This window comes from Balaenoptera borealis (assembly GCF_965194805.1).
Source record: "Balaenoptera borealis genome assembly, chromosome: 2".
NCBI classification, from domain to species: Eukaryota; Metazoa; Chordata; class Mammalia; order Artiodactyla; family Balaenopteridae; genus Balaenoptera; species Balaenoptera borealis.
The window spans coordinates 28,172,382-28,189,822 of record NC_138867.1 but is presented as its reverse complement, the minus strand read 5'-3'; the positions used below and the strand labels follow the sequence as shown (position 1 = coordinate 28,189,822).

The 17,441-nt window shown below is 39.4% G+C and overlaps 1 protein-coding gene across 9 annotated transcripts in view; it reads left to right on the top strand.

The window, feature by feature from the left end:
- Positions 1-17,441, top strand: part of DROSHA (drosha ribonuclease III) — a 120,486-nt gene that overhangs the window by 6,621 nt on the left and 96,424 nt on the right. For 6 of the 9 annotated variants that reach the window (XM_082382171.1, XM_082382167.1, XM_082382170.1 and 3 more), the window contains 6 exons: positions 2,229-2,321; positions 7,833-7,943; positions 8,177-8,408; positions 11,489-11,630; positions 13,505-13,659; positions 16,428-16,508. In XM_082382171.1, coding sequence (XP_082238297.1) covers positions 2,229-2,321; positions 7,833-7,943; positions 8,177-8,408; positions 11,489-11,630; positions 13,505-13,659; positions 16,428-16,508 — 814 coding nt within the window. The remainder of the gene's footprint in view (positions 1-2,228; positions 2,322-7,832; positions 7,944-8,176; positions 8,409-11,488; positions 11,631-13,504; positions 13,660-16,427; positions 16,509-17,441) is intronic. The other 3 variants (XM_082382173.1, XM_082382172.1, XM_082382175.1) reach the window with 3 other exon arrangements.

Here is a 17,441-nt window from a genome sequence, read left to right as displayed (position 1 = left end):
ATAACTTCTAGAAGTATATTGGAGAAAACCAAAAGTTCACAGATTTGTGCATTAGGTTGTGTTAAGTTTATGCAAATTCTTTTGTCTGTCTTCTGGCTACTTCTCCCCTTGCTTCTTGGGGTAAGTTAATCTGTCCTTTTTCAAATTTCATTTTCCCTCTTTTTCTCCTCCTCCGAAATCTGGTTGAATAATAATTACAAGATCCTTTTAGGGCAAACCATTTCTAGAGGAAGTTTGTGAAGAAGTGAATGTATGCATTTGCTATCGTGAAAGATCAGGGTTCCTCCGGGGAGTGGGAAAAGAAGCAGCGGCAGATGCAACCAGTAAGGAGCAGTGCAGTGGCTTCCCACAAATGAGTAGTGTTATAGCACAGTAATCCCCATAGCTGTCGTGTTGAGTACAATGTGTAGTCATCAGAGAGCTAGTATTATGTATCTAATACTATGCTTCCAAACAGGGAAAAGTTTTTGGAAAAATAACCCGAGCATTGTTTTTCTTGCTTTAAATGGCTTTATCATATAGTGTTACTGTGACTTATGTCCATACTGGTCTTTTCAGTTCATAGCCACTCAGAGGTAGTAATCATCATCAGAAATGCCACTCTTGAATGCAAAATTCTATCCCCTAGATGTTAAAAAAACAAACACAAAATTAGGAATATCCTTTAAGTTGAGGGGTTTTTGTTTTTTTTTAATGTGGACCATTTTTAGAATCTTTATTGAATTTGTTACAATATTGCTTCTGTTTTATGTTTTGGCCTTTCGGCCCCAAGGCATGTGGGACCCCAGCTCCCCAACCAGGGATCAAACCCGCGCCCCCCGCATTGAAAGGCGAAGTCCCAACCACCAGGAAGTCCCTAAATACAGTTTTTATTTGGAAATATAGGCAGTTATTTTTTTCAGCAGCCATGCCATCACAAATTACATTATATCTTTGTCATGTGGTACCACTCACTAGCTGGGATTTACTGCCTAAAAGTAAACTGTAAATTTAGAAGTGTATCAGGTAAAGAATGTAGAATTCCAAGCACTGGCTACTTTACTTTGGACAGCGGGTGTGTGTACCTGAGGCTTAAGTATATGTTAAAAGTATTATTCAAAGGAGTCTTTCTTGAGAAGGGGTGATTTTTAAGTGAAAAAACAATTTTTGTTTTAATATCTAAGATCTCTATCAGTTTTGTAAGTTTTGATTTCAGTGAATTTACATTTCTTCTATTTGGCTGTAGGTTAGGGGATTTTTTTTTTTTTTTTTTTTTTTTTTTTTTTGGCCATGCCACATGGCAAGTGTATAGGATCTTAGTTCCCAGACCAGGGATCAAACCAGTGCCCCCTGCAGTGGAAGCATGGAGTCTTAACCACTGAACTGCCAGGGAAGCCTGGTGGGGGGAGGGGGAGATGTTTTTGAGTTCAGACATTTTTGTAGTCTTCTTGCTGGACTCAGACTAATATAGCATTTTTTTTCCCCATTCTAAGACCTAGTAGTTATTTCCCTTAGATTTATTTCTGATATAAACACACTGGAGTTCCGATTTTTGTTTCAGATCTCATTGTACTTATTAAATAGACTCAGAAGTTATTACTATTATTATTACTAAATTCCCGTGTCACATTGGAAGGTTCAAAATCCTGCATTCTAGTTTTACACTGAGTAAACTCAGTGTCTCCATTTAGAGTTTTTTTTTCAGATGAAGACAGCATTTAAAGGTAAAGTGACTTAGAATCTCATGGCAATTAGTGATGGCTAGAACTATACCTCAGGCCTATAACCTATAAGAGTTTAGAACTCTTTCATTATAGATCCTTGTCCTAATCTTTACTGTAAAAGCTTTAACTTGCATATATTTGACGGATGAAATTAAGAGTGTTCTAGAAATCAATAGACAGTTGAATCCTTTGAAGTTTTCCCCTTAGGTTAAATAATCAAGGTTGGCTGGTTAGAAGGTCTCAAGAGAAGATTATGATAAAATTCCCTTTGTTGCTCAGTATTAAGTATGACTTCTTTTTTTTTTTAAAGAAAACAGCAAGAAATGTCCAAGTTAGTTAACTTCTGTAATGTGAAACACTCCTTTATCCTCTAATAAATGATGAATAAAAATTCCCATAGTGAACAGTGCCTGCAGAATTCTTAGGTGAGGTGAGGTTCATTTATTTAGAAGGTGAATTCAGTGAAAAGAGATGGTGTTTTGAGTCTTTCTGTTGAAAACAGCTCTGTGTATTAATTCCTTTAAGAGAGCGGGAACGGGAGAGACACAGGCACCGGGACAGCCGAAGATCACCATCTCTGGAAAGGTCCTACAAAAAAGAGTATAAGAGATCTGGAAGGTAAGCAAGGAGTTGACACTGGTAGAAGTCATAGGATTATCTCCTGGAATTCAGATTTTGTGCTTGTGCAAAGTATCAGCCAGGTCTTAGGAATAGCCTGAGAGTCTGTCCAAAGAGCCCTGTGAAAAGTTAAAGTAGCCAATTACTTAAAAACCTTTACTTTCAAGATGTATTGAGAACGAACAAGGAAAGTCTTGATACATTTCCAAAAGTTAGAAATTACATGGGCCACTTTCTGACCTCAATTGCTATAAAACTATACATTAATAATTCAAGGTTTTTTTAAAAAAACCTTGAAAATTCATAATTATGCTCTTAAATTTACTTGTTTCAGAAAAAAAGAGCAAAACTGCAGTCACACCTTATTTGGAAAAATGACATTGAGATTGCTGCAAATCAAAACTTGCAGGATGTAACCAATTCTATATCGATAAGTAAAATTCATGTCTTATGTAATGGTAATTAAGAACAGTACTCTAGGATCTGACAGATTTGGGGTCAATTATTAGTTTTCCCAACTTTGTTATTGAGCAAAGTAATCTAACTTTTTTTAAGCCTCAGTGGCTTTGTCTAAAATAAGGACAGTTATACTTGCCTTATTGAGTGGTGAGGGGTCATTGAGATAATACACGTAAAACACTTAGAACTGGGCCCAGTAATGCCAAATAAATGGTAACTATATATATAATTATTATCTGATCACTTGACTCTAGAAATTGGTAGAGTATAAGAAAAGCAGAAAAAGGGATTTAAAGATAAAAGAAATTAATGAAATAGAAAATAGAACTGAAGTACTATAATAATATTTGTAAATAAATGCAACATTTCTTTGAAAGGCCATACAATTTAAAAAGTGGCAAATCAAGAAAAGAAAAACATATATTCCATTAAGTATAAGAAAGAATGTATTATTATAGGAATGAAGGAGGTTTAAAAATTATTGTACGTTGGTATAAGTACAGATATTTTATTTGAGAGATTTAAAAACTTGGATGTGATGGGTTGTTTTCTATGAAAACAAAAATTACAAACCTTACACAAGAAGCAGAAAATTTTAATAGGCTGATAACCATGGAAAAAAGTTGAAAAAGGTGAATTTGTGCCACTTTCAAAAAAGTTTTAAACTATTTTAGAACACTGATGAAGATGGAAGGAAAGCTCAGCTCATGCTGTGATACCAGGAAAATCCAAATGGCAAAACCTAATCAATGAAAAGAAACCACAAAACAATCTCTTATGAATAGGGATATGAAAACACTGATTAGTGTATTAGCAAGTTGTTTTCAGTTGTGTGTTGAAATAATTGAGAGATTATTCCAAGATTGCATGGGAAGATAGGTTAGTATTAGGAGATCTGTAACTGTAATCCTTTGTGTCAGAATCTGTAGGGTTATCTCAGTACCTGCCTATTAGATATTTAAAATAAAGTCACATCCATTTATGAGTAGAAACTGGTAAACCTCGAGTATAAGCAGACTTCTTTAACATGATGGAGAACATTATCTCGTGACGAACATGATTGATACCATCTCAGAAGAGCCAAATTCAATGTTGAAACCTTATAGACCTTCCCATACACATTAGAAAAAAAGACAAGGGGGCCCAATTGCCTACCACTGTCATCTGATGCATAGCTAAATCAACAAGCAAACGAAAAACATTGCATCCTTGTGTGTCCCAGGTATTGTACTGGTGTGGAGATATAGTCATTAACAAGAGTCCCCACTTTTCAGGAATAAGAAAGTTAAGTACTGTGAGAAGTGCTTTTGGTAGAGCAATTACATGTTGCTCTGGGAACACATTAGTCGATAACTCAGTTTAGGGTAGTCACAGAGAAATTGACATTTTACTGATACCTAGAGTATGAGTAGGAATGCATGAGGGAAGGGGGATGGTAGGGGAAGAGAGAGAGCAGGTGTGAAGGTTGCAGTATGGAGAAATGGTCTCAGAGGATCAAGCCTGGAGGTTGGGAAATGAGTTTAGAAGGCTTTTGTTAGTAATCCACAGAAGAAATGATTGTGCCTAGACTGGCACAGTGACCGTGGCGATAGGGAAAGGTAGAGGTAATTGAGAGATCGATGAGGGAGGCGGGAGGACTTGATAACTGATCGTGAGGAAGAGGCGGCAGCAGTCATCACTGAGGTCTGGTGTTCCCCTTTGAGGGCTGGGAACACTAAGAAACAGGTAAAGGAAGAGTTCAATTCGGGGCAAGTGGGATTTGAGAATCTGTGAGACAACCAGATGGAATTGTGTGGTAGTTATTTGGACACAGAGGTTCAAGGTTCAGAAAAGAGATCCTCGCTGGAAATACTAAATGCCATGGATTAGATGAGGTCAACTAGGAAGAGTTTGTTCAGTGAGAAAGGGCCTGAGGAGGAGGAGAAGACGGAGGGGATGAGGATAGGAAAAAAGTCAAGATACTGTGTTGGTGGAAATCATTGAGGACCCATCTGAGGTTGATGGTTTTTAATGTGGAGTGCTAGAAATCTCTTCGGTCTACTGGTTTCTTCCCCACGCGCAGTAGCTTGTGGAGAAGGCAGAGACTTGGATTCTGTGAGTCTAACTAATGCAGTAGATGAGAAAATAAAAATTACAGATGTAAATCCTGTAAAGGAGGGAGAGTTATCATAGTTTGTAATATAGCATATTTTTAAAAAACAGTTTCAAGTTTGGATTTTGAAATTTGAAATTCCTGAGACATCTACCTAAAAAAGATGTTTTGCTCCTGTTTTGAAATGTCCCTCTCAAAGTGTTAAAAAAAAAAAAAAAGAAAGAAAGAAAAAAAGAAAAAAAAGAATACTAATTGTTGTTCACAATAGACAACCCTGACCATCCATTATTCAAGATACCTGCCTAAGGGGATGTGGTGACGACGTCTTCTGCCTGTGTTTCTTGATGATAATAATAAACATTTGGTGGGCTTTTTAAGTACATGTCAAAATGTCTGTGTCAAACAACCATATTAACATTTAACTACCACTTATTAGCTGTGTGATAGTGGGCGAGTGATATAATTTCTAATTGTTTCCTCTCTAGGGGATGTTTGTATCTGCCTCAGGATTCTTGTAAGGACTAAGTGTGTCAGGGTGCTTACAAGAGTGTCAGGCTCTCAGGAAGCACCACAAACGAATAAACAAACAAACAAACAAAACCACACCACTGGGAGCCAAGATCTGCCATTATTAGCTAATGATATTATCAGGAAAATTCAAGAGAATTAGCTAAGAAACATGAGAATTAACTCACTGAAGTTGACAGCTATAAAATAAACATACTATAATTAATAACCTTCCTAAATACTAGGAATACCTACTTGGAAAATATAACAGGGAAAAAAATGTAGATTGACTACAGAAAATTTAAATTAATAAAAATTAAATATGTTATTAAACTTAAAACATATATAGATCAATGGGAAGAAAACTGTAAGTGTAGTAGATGACAAAGAAGATGATGTAAATGAATGGAGGGCATGCCATATTCCTGTAGTGGAAGTGGAAGACAGGGTTATAAAATACCAGTTTTCTTCCAAAAAAATCTGTAGTTTTTAGCGGCATTGGTGGTATAGTGGTGAGTATAGCTGCCTTCCAAAAAATCTATAATTTTAATGTAAGTTTGGTTGAAGTACCAGTTTTAGTAATCTAAAATTCTTCTTTGGAATAGAAGTGAGTATAATGAAGAAAAATAATAATGCACAATTTGGTATGGATATAGATAGATGAATGAAACAAATATTGAACAACATTCAAGTATATATAAAATTTTACATCTATCATGAAGCTGTTCTTTCAAATCAGAGGAGAAACTGACGTGGAAACAATTAGCAAGCCATATGGAAGAAAAATTGAATTCAGATTTCTGCCTTAGGTCTTGAACAGATACAGTAAAAAAATTTAATGTTAAAAGTAACTGAAGAAAAGATAAAATATTTATTTAACCTTGGGATGGGAAAGGATTATAAGCATAACACTAAGACTGGAAACAGAAACAAAAAAATCTCTAGATTTGGCCATATAAAAATTGTATGTAGCCGTAAGCAGAATTATAAGGAAAACAAAAAACTGACAAAGGTTACATTACATATGACAGCAGACAGGTGATTATTTTAATAAAAAACTCTTTCAATAAATAAAAAAGACTATAATCCTAACTTTAAAAATATTGGCATGGCATATTGACTCAGATGTTCAGAAAAGAAGTGAATGTGAAACGTGTCATTTCAGTAGTGACGAATTAAATGAGATATTCTTTTCATAAGAATGGAAAAGATTAAAAACAATCGTGTTGACAAGATGTGTAGAAACGGGAAATCACATATGGTTTTGATGGTAATCTAAACTGGTACTGCCTGTCTGTAGAGAAGCCTTAAAAAAAGTACACACTCTTTGTGTGAAATAATCTGACAAGTCTGCAGAGAACCCAAGTGTGTTTACAGTAGCATTGTTTACAATGGCAAAAAAAAAAATAGTAACAACCTAAGTGACTGATCAGATTTGTCAAATTATGGTATATACATATAAAAGAATAATATGAACTTATTAAAAGTGGTTCAGATATAGATATATTGAAATAGAATGATGTTCCTGATTTACTACTGAGTTGCGGAGAGCAGGCTATAGAGTTCCTTTTTTGTTAAAACTTGTATGTTTACATATCTATATCTTTTAACACATTTGTGAAATATAGTGTTTATCTCTGAGTGGTGTTACGGGTGATTTTTGTCTTGTTTTTGTTAATGCTTTATTATTTTTCTACAGTGAACATATATACATTTTACTTCACAGTACATTTTTTTTTTCTGGTAACAAACCTAGTGATGTACATTGTAATATTTGGAAGTTATATCAATAAGTAATCAATATATATAACCCTTCTAATCACTCACCCTTTTCCCCCTGATGTATACACACTCAGACTTACCTGTCATAAAATCAGGAGTGAATGGTAGAGTTGATGGAAAAAGTTAATTTGTGACTTTGACCCAGGTGTAAACTTTCTTGGATAATAGTGACTCTTATTATCAGGCTGCCAGTGCAACACTAATAAAGCAGTTACTCTCCGGGGCTGGATTCTCAAGGCCTTTATGGTTCCACCTAAATTTCTTGGGCTTGATTTAAAATCTATCCTATAAGTTTTTCCCTCCAAGCACATCCATAGGCTGGGCCTTTGCAAATTTCATGCCTCAGAGATTCAAGGAGATAGAATTGCTTTTTTCCTTTCTAATTGAGTTAGTATTTGTGGGGATTCGAATTAGGCAAAGTGGTGGTTCATTAAGCAGTAATACCCAGTGTGCGCTTCCAGAGAGATGCTTAGGGATAGTATAACTGGTTCACTCTTGGATTATGGTCCTCAGGCTAAATTTATGGCCAAGTTGAGACGATGTTTTCTGAAGGTTTTTTTCTTTTTTCTTGGCAAAGCAGGATGTAAAGGATTCAAAACTAGTATGCTCAATGCTGAGATTGTCTATATGTGGAGATTTCCAAATATTTCCCAGATATCTTTCTCTTCTAGGAGTTATGGTTTGCCGGGTGCTTCTGAACCTGCTGGATGCACACCAGAATTACCTGGGGAGATTATTAAAAATACAGATTCTTGGGCCCCACCCCCGGAGACTGTGAATCAGTAAGTAGATCTGGGGTAGGGCCTGGGAATTTGTATTTTTAAACAAATAACTTCAGGTGATTCTGATGTCACCAGACTGGTGTCAGGGGGGTCACTGGTTTAATAAAAATGAATATGGTGGTTTGCCATGACGTTTTTCTTTTAGGTGAAAAATGAACTAAAGAGGTGAAATAGAACCGTTTTACAATGGATGAACATTTTTAATAATTAGCCTCCTTTGCCCCCTTTTGAAGTCGCTCCCCAAGTAGGGAGAAGAAGAGAGCTCGTTGGGAGGAAGAAAAAGACAGATGGAGTGACAACCAGAGCTCCGGCAAAGAGAAGAATTATAGCTCAGTCAAGGAAAAAGAGCCGGAGGAGGCGCTGCCTGACAGAAATGAGGAGGAGGAGGAAGAGCTCCTTAAGCCTGTGTGGATCCGATGCACCCACTCAGAAAGCTACTACTCCAGTGACCCCATGGATCAGGTGGTAGGTCTGAAGTAGGAGAGGAGCTGTGGACCAGAGCTTCTCAGCCTCGGTACTATGGGCATCTTGGGCCGGAGAATTCCGTGTGGTGGGGCCCGCCCTGTGTATTGTCAGATGCTGAGCAGCATCTCTGGGCTCTATGCACTGGAGGCCAGTAGCACCCTCTCCTCGTTGTGATAACCAAAGCTGTCCTCTGATGTTGCCACATGTCCCCTGGGGGTGACAGAATACCCCTCCCCCCGGTTGAGAACCACTACTGCTGTAGACAAAAGCTGCTTTACAAACGCAAGAGTGCAGCAGGTTAATGAAAGGATCTCTGCATTCTGCATTTTTTTATGACACTGCTAATCTTAATACTGGTGGTTTTGTAAGCTCTCACTCATAGCTGCTTTATGCCTTTTGTGATCTATAGCCGTGTGTGTGTGTGTGTGTGTGTGTGTGTGTGTGTGTGTGTGTGTGTGTGTGTGTTTTCCCCTCAAAATGAGAAACAAGGGAGAATTGAGTTTGTCTCTTACAAGTCTATCCTTGACAAGTTTCCCGAGCACATTGCTGGTTTTGTGGAGTGGCAGGTGTCGTTACCTTTGGTGGGCTCTCGAGAGACTCAGCACACGTGCTGTGCGAGATGGGGCTCCTGGGGCTCGGCAGCCACACCTCATTGAAGTGGGGACCCCACAACCTCCATATGCTCACTTCTTTTCTTTCTTCCATCTCCATTTTATTTTCTGTCACTCTCCTTTCTTTTTTTTCTTTCTCTCTCCCAATAGATGTCATGCCTCTCTCCCATTAATTTAGGTGTATTTGCCATGGGATGGACATACAGTAATGTTCATTGATTAAATGAATGAGTGAAGGAATGGATATCTACAGATTTAGGACAGAAGAGCTTGGAGATGTTAGGTTTAGTGCATGGGGTAGGTAAGAGATCATAGCATTGTTTGGAATTTTGTAAACATAGCTTTGACTTGGACTGGGCCCTTATCTATGGGGAACTAGAGAGGAGACTCCCTTGCCTTTGAAAAAAGGGTTTGAGAAATCTCTCCTGGTGGCATGATATTTTACTTGATAAAGTAAAGCAGGGTTTTAAGTCATAGTTCACGTGATACAGGGAGGGAGAAGCTCACATACCGAGCACTGTTTGGTGCCGAAACTTTACTCCATGAATCTCAGATTATCTCATTTAATCCTTAAAACATCCCTGGAAAGAAGGCATCTGTTACTTCAGAATGTTGCTGTAAATAAGAATACTTGACTAACCGTGACTTAAACTTGCTGGGTTTATTTTTCTCAGCAAGCTGTCTGGAGGGCGGTGGTGGCCGGTGAGCATTTAGTGGATCAGCGATGGCAGGGTCCTAGGTTGGCATCGCTGTCTTCTGGAGGGTCCACCACGGTTGCAGGATGCCTGCAGCAGCTCCAGGCATCGTGTCCTTACACACCTCTGTCCAGACACAGGTGCAGAGGGCAGTGTTGGGTGGAGCCTAGGGCGCCTGGGGATCTTTTCTTCCATCCCTTTGCCCAGAACTGCGTCGTGTGTCCTCCCCATGGATTCGTTTTCCATCTCTTCTGTAACCAGTTTCCACAGACTTCACGGCTTAAAACAATACACATTTATTACCTCACAGTTCTGCAGGTCAGAAGTCAAACTTGGGTCTCACTGGCTAAATTGAGGTACCAGCAGGGTTTCATTCCTTTCTGGAGAGAGCCTGTTTTCTTGCCCATTCAGGTTGTTGGCAGAGTTCAGTTCCTTGTGGCTGTAGGATGGAGGTCCTTGTTTCCTTGCTGGCTGGCAGGTAAGGACTGTTTCCAGCCTCTAGAAGCCATGCACGTTCCTTGGCCCATGGACCCCTTCCTTCATCTTCAAAGCCAGCAGCCAGCGGGTCGAGTCCCTCTTGTGCTTTGAATATCTCCTGCCTCTTCTTCCACTGCATCTCTGACTCCTGTTGGGAGAGGTTCTCCGCTTTTAAAGGCTCATATTAGGTTGGGCCCACCCACATTATCCCATCTCAAATTCTGTAGCCTTAATCACATCTGCAAAGTCCTTTCTGCCATGTAAGGTAATGTGTTCATTTTCCAGGGATTAGGACAGAGGCATTTTAGGGGTAGGGGACTGTGGCTCAGCCTGCCTTCTGAGATCATGAGTTTTCTGCCCCAAATCTGAAGGGAATCGTGGTTCTGTAAGCAGGGAGGAAAAGCAGAATGGCTGCCATGGGTATTATTATTCTTGAAATAACAAAGTTGAAGGCACTGAGGTTCAGAGCATTTAAACAGGCAGAGCTATATTTTTCCCCCTCACCTTTTTGTGGGTGTATTAAAACTCCAGTGTAGAAGGAAGGCTGATAAACCAGAAGCCCAACATTGGCCTTTGTGTTTGTGCAACGTTGGGGCAGAGTGGTGGTAAGAATGTCAGAGCTATCCCAGCATCACCAGTGTCAGTAATGAGGTGGGGCTGAGGAAGAGCAGTTACCCCCTTTTGGGATAACTGCAGATTTTATGATTTAATATCCATTTTATGTCTGAAAGGTACATTTTGAAAATTACTAAGTCAAAGAGTATGGACATTTAAAGTGATTTTCAACCTGGGAGGAGAGTGGGGAAAAGTGGAAAACTTCCTCTAGGAATGCATTGCAGAACCTTGTGTTTGTGGAGTGTGTGTGTGTGTCCCTGTGTTTATGGGGTGCATGTGTTTGTGGCGGTCATTGGATTAATGTGGGATATAGACTATCAGTGACTTTCAGTAGGGGAGGAGTATATGTTCCCTAGCAGGGCGTCAAGTGTCATGAATTCTCAGGGGTTTATGATTTTTTGTTGTTGTTGTTATATCAAGAGGGCACAGATAAACTTTGCTAGTGTTTCTGAACGTTGGCAATGTGCATTTTCCTGAGGACTTTGTCAGCCATAAATGTGTGTGTGTGATTCAGAGCATCATTGCCAGCACTGGGCATTTTGTTTTTAAATGTTTATTAAATCGAGGGTTGAAAAATGACACCTTGCTGTTACAAATCTTTGGTTACTGGTGAGCTCTTATTGTCTCTTTGGTATGACTAGTATTAATATAGTTCCTAATATTGATCCTTTATTTTTCAAAGGGAGATTCTACAGTAGTTGGAACAAGTAGGCTCCGCGACTTATATGACAAATTTGAGGAAGAGTTGGGGAGCAGGCAAGAGAAGGCCAAAGCTGCTAGACCCCCATGGGAACCTCCCAAGACGAAGCTAGATGAAGACTTAGGTGAGTCAGAAGGTACTGGACCGAGATCCTGTGCTCTTTCATTATTGCTTAATCCTGAACTTTTGGGATGTGTCCTTGAGAGTCCCAGATTGAAATTTCCTCTCGCCCATTTGATTCTCCTTAATTACAGTCAGCAGATACATAGCAATGAAACTTTCTTCTTTCTGATCTTATTTTTCCTTAGTTACATGCAGTAGAATACATAAGAGATCTCATTTGCAAGGTGTGCTGACAGTTGTGTCTCCTGTAGAATCGTCTTGTCTTAATCAGAAAGGACCATAGTCCAGCCTCCCATCAAAAGCAGGAGCCTGTTCCCGTGCCTCGTGCCTCTGATGGGCAGGCATTCCCTGTGGCCCTCCCCACTGCCAGGGTGCTCCTGGTGTGATGAGGAAACTCCAGCTATAGCCCAGCTCTGTTTGAAGGTTTCTCTCTATTCACAAAGTTTCCATAACTTTCTTATATGGTGATGGTTTTTTCATGTGTGTATTCTGAGATTCCAAGTACATGCTGAGATCTTTGAGGATAGAAACTGCTTTTCACCACTTGGTGTCCTTAGTCGCTAACAGAACGCTGTTCGCAGACAAGACATTCAGCATGCCTTTTCCTGCGTGTTCTCTGGCTCTCATCTGCCTACCTTCGTTATGTCTCCCTCGCTGAGAGGCACTGTCCATGGTGGGGAAAAGCACTGACTGAACCAGCTGGCCTGGGTTTGAATCCTTGCTCCACTACTTGAAAAGTGTGATCTTGGGCAAGTGATTTAATCTCTCTGTGCCTTACTTTTCTCATCTGTAAAAGAGGGATGACAGCATCCATCTCACACAGTACACTCGAAAATACAACCATGTAAGGGTTCCTTATTACTATGCTGTACTACGTTAATCTCTTGTAGGATTAGTCGAAGTGCTAGGTCTTTTTCTTTTTTAAGTGTGGTAAAATACTTACAACATGTACATAAGACACATAAGATGTACCATTTAACCATTTTTGAGTGTACGGCTCAGTAGTGTTAAGTACATTCACATTGTTGTGCAAACAACCTCCAGAACTCTTTTCATCTTGCTAAACTGACACTCTATCCACATTAAAGAACAACTCCCCAATCCTCCCTCCCCCAGCCCCTGGCAGCCACCATTCTACTTTCTGTCTCTATGAATTTGACTACTCTAGGTACCTCGTATAAGTAGAATCACACCATATTTGTCTTTTTGTGGCAGGCTTGTTTCATTAGCGTAATTCTTGGTCTGTTTTTATCCAGTCATTTCCAAGGACTAAAATCTTCTGTTGCTACCATCGAGAGAAAAACATTTACAATCTTCAGTCTGACGTTCAGAGCCTGGCATTCATGACATTTGAGCCCCTCACTTCCAGGTTTTTTCTGTGAGGCCTTTGCTCCAGCCAGAGTCCACCCATGCTCTTGCCTCTGTGCTTTCGCCTGCAGCGCCCCATCTGTGTTCCTTTTCCACCTCATTAGCCTAACCCCACCCCCACTCTGTGCCTGGGTCGCGTGTACCCCTTCTAGGAAATCCTCAGTGACCTTTCTGGACCAATGTGGATTCACTGCACCTTTCTGAATGTGACACTTCGTACTGCTACAGTGGTTTGCATTTTCTCTGGCATTGTTCATCAAGTCTTTGCAAAAATATTTGATTCTTTGCTTCCCCCACTAGACTGTGACTTAGGATTATGGACTCTTATTATTTTTCATGGGGTTGCTTAGCAGAGTTCTAGTATGGAGTAGGCACTCGAATATTTGCTGGAAGATAAACAGCTCTCCTTATATTTAGAGGTTTGGGTTATTAGAAAGTAAGTCTCCAGGTAGAACCAGCTTGCAGATTGCTTCAGCTTCTCTCCATGTTTTCCCCTCACCACTATAGAGAGTTCCAGTGAATCCGAATGTGAGTCCGATGAGGACAGCACCTGTTCTAGCAGCTCAGACTCTGAAGTCTTCGATGTCATTGCAGAAATCAAACGCAAAAAGGCCCATCCTGACCGACTTCACGATGAACTTTGGTACAATGACCCAGGCCAGGTGCGCAGGCTTTTATGTTCTTGCTGTGAAGGTTGCGGACGCACACATCACATTTATGACTCTAGGCTCAGAAGATGCATGTTAGCTGGTACTGAAACTGAATTTTACTCAGGGTTGGGTGTCATGCTTCACAGCTTATTTCTTTTCAGCTTCTGAGTTCAGCTCCAAAGCATAAGCACCAGAGCAAGTGTTCCTTGAATCATGTTTGATGATGTTTGTAAATCCTGTGTTGGGGAGCAGGGTGATGGTGCTGCCTCATTAAACTTGCAGTAAATGGAAGGAGACGAGTGGTGGGATGAGGGAGAGAGCACTTGTAGTTCTTTCTAAAAGCAGTTCATCTGGAAGTTATCTTGCAGCCATACAGTAAACAGTGTCCCAAGTCCTGTAAGACTCCATATTTCCTAGTTGGTAGTAGTCACAATGTCTTATAACTTCTCTTCCTTGTTAATAAGCATGTTTGAGCTAATTACATCATGGCTGGACATAATCATTTTTATTTTTGCTTACTATTTTATTATAAACTAATACATAATACAAAATATTAATAGTATCTATAAAAGATTTGTATTTTACAAATATACAGTACATACAAAAATAGTATCTTTAATGCATATGAAGTTATCAAGCATAATAAAACATATCCCTATAAAAAGATAATTTAAAATTTATGTTTTATAAATAAATTCATACCATTCTATATTATTTTGAATGCTCTTCTCCTGGTTCTTATTAGATGACAGCTATCTAAATATTTTTTTCATGATAGAATTAATATAGTTAGAATGCCTGACAGAAGTGTACTTTCTCTGAGAACTGCCCTCTTGAGAATTGAGCAGAAATGTTTGCAAATTGTCATTGCATTTTGAAATCTTACTTTGATATATTAATCATGTATATGATCTCTTTAAACAGCTTTAGTGAGTTATAATTCACATACCATACAATTCACACAATTAAAATGTACAATTCAGTGTTTTTGTGTATATTCACAGGATTGTGCAACCATCATCACAATCTAATTTTAGAGCATTTTTGTGTCCCCTAAGAGGACTCCTGTGTCCATCAGTCACTCCCCTTACCCTGTATGTGGTCATATCAAGAAGCCTATTCCTTGGTTTCTGTGGGTTCTTATTCCTGTCAGAGATTTACCAGGGCCTTCTGTACAGTCTCAACATTGTGTTTACTGTATGGTTTTGCATCCTCTGTACAGTTGAGCCTTATAAAGGGCTGATCTGCACTGGGGCCCAGACCCTGGTAAAAGGCAGGAATGTATGATGTCTATCTCACTTCTCCTTGAGTGAGCACTAAGTGATTTTTCCACATTTTTCATCACAGCAAGTTGTGCCCAGCATTACGAATGTGTTGTGACTTTTGAGGGAATTCCATCACATCTCTGTTTGCCAGCTTTTACTTTGGACAGTATCTTCATGTGATCTTTTGTTTGTGTGTGTGTTTTGGGCAGCCGTGTTATTCCTCTGCTTACCGCCTGGAGCTTTAGATTTCCCAAAAGGATAAAGAAAGTTACAGTTTTTTACTTTAATATTTCTTTTCAAAGTTTAATGAGATATTTTCATTGGGCACGAGTTACAAATCCCTGGAAATCGAAAGAAATATGTGTGTGTATATAGAATATATATGTCTCATAATATGTCATATTTATAAATTATATATTTTAATTAATACAAAGAAAGTGAGAAATGGAACTCCATTTCCCCATACTCTAAACTGATGCTCTCATCTCCTTTTTGATTCCATATTAACCATTTATATTGAATAAACTCATGAAATTGGCTTTTAAGGCCCTTTAAGATTTTGACCTCAATTCTGTGTTTTTGGTTTTCTCACTCACACGTATGGTCCATTCCATTTAGATGGGTCTCATGTCCCTGGAGCATAACATAGGATTTCTTCCTTCTCTCTTTTCTCTCATGCTGGTGCCTCGTGTAGAATAGCCACCTTCTTTTCCCGTCCTGTTCAACCCTTCACATTTTGGTTTCTTGAAGCCTGGACATTTTTCCTTTTTCTTTAAAATTATTAAGCATTTCATATGTGTGTTATTTCTCCCATGTGGTATAAGTATTCCTGGTGCTCGCTTCAGCGGTGCATACACTAAAATTAGAATAAGTATTCCTTGACTGTGTGGACCCTTAGCTATGTATCACCCTCCTTCTCCCCTTTCTACCCAGGAGGCATTCAGGATTATTCACTTATTGAATCATGTGGGTGGAGCTCATGGCAGTAAAATGAATTCAGGTGAACAAACATATACAGACTCACCTGATTAGTGTTGAAAGTTTTTCTGGTTCAGGTAGGCATTTTCTTCCCTCTGCTTCAGATACCTTTAGGTCTGTCTTTGAAAACATTTAATCTGCAGGTCACCTTCAAAGCATTCTACGTGTTCCTTCAGAATATAAAATAGGCTTTTCTTTTGTGAAAGAGTCATTTTTCCTGAAATAAAAAATAGGGGGAACATACTGGAAAGTGATAGGAGAAGATGGGGGCAAACAGGGCGCTGACATTGATATTTTCTGCTTGGCTGCACAAATAAGTCGGGAATCCAGCGTTGTCATACCATTCCCCTTTATCAGACAATAGAGACAGTTTGCAGCTTTATTGGTTTTGGAACTTCCGTTTAATCTTCTAACCGTGACAGCCTCTTCAGAGCTTCGGTACTCATGACATTAAAACCCACACAAGTTTCCGAGACATCATCGTGCATGGAGTGGATTTTCCCCCAGTAAAAACGAATTACATTCTGTTTCTGACAGATGAATGATGGCCCACTCTGCAAATGCAGCGCAAAAGCGAGACGCACGGGAATCAGGCACAGCATTTATCCCGGAGAAGAGGTAACTGGTTCAGGTTATTATATTTGTCAGCGCTGAGAAGCCAGAAGTAGACAGATGCTGTTGCTATTCCTTTCCCCGTAAATGAAATAATACCGTGGAAATAGTCTTCTCATGTTCCCTAATAGTCTCTGTTACTGATAATTGGAGAAGAAACGTACTTGGGTTTTGGAGGTGGCGTGGGAATGTTATCAAGGAAACTTTGGAAGGTTCATTATTTAAAATAGGTAACGTGAATTTGAGTTGCTTTTTTATTATTTTAAGTATCCTAAAACGGTACATACTGTAATCTTTTTTCATGTTTTTGTTATAAATGGTTGTGAATCTCCCTGGAGAAATGATCTTACTGAGGTGCTGTAAGGCACATGTCCTCTTTCCTTGGGGACATGAGTGTACACCGTTGTGTTTGGTAGTCTTTGTCTGTTGTCCCCACTTAACTGGGAGTGGCACATGGACTTGTTTTACCTGTGTCACACCCCAGTCCCTGGGTTGTCAGGAACACACCAAGCGTGTTTGCCTGATGAGTTGAATACTTTTACATCACAGAGTTATATATAACTACTCCTGTTCAGTTATTTTCCTTAGTCTTTTCCCCATTATCTTTTATCTTTACAAACTATTCTCATTAATCCCAGGATTGTCACTTTATGATTCAGCACATTATGTTTAAACATAGTTTATGTAAATCCTTAATTTCTATGTAAAACTTGTTTGAGGCCATTAACAGTAATCAGACTAAAGACTATGAGCCGATGGCGGTTACTTTGAACTACTTGCCTCCCTTTGACCTCATTTGTCTCTGGGAGTCGGCCAGTGTAGCGAGGGCCTGTGGGACAAGATCTGCGCTCTGTGAGTGTCCATGCGTGTGCTTCAGGCCGGGGTCTCTGCAGGCAGGGCTGCAGCGGAGACATTTCACAGGGACCAGGCAGGAAGAGT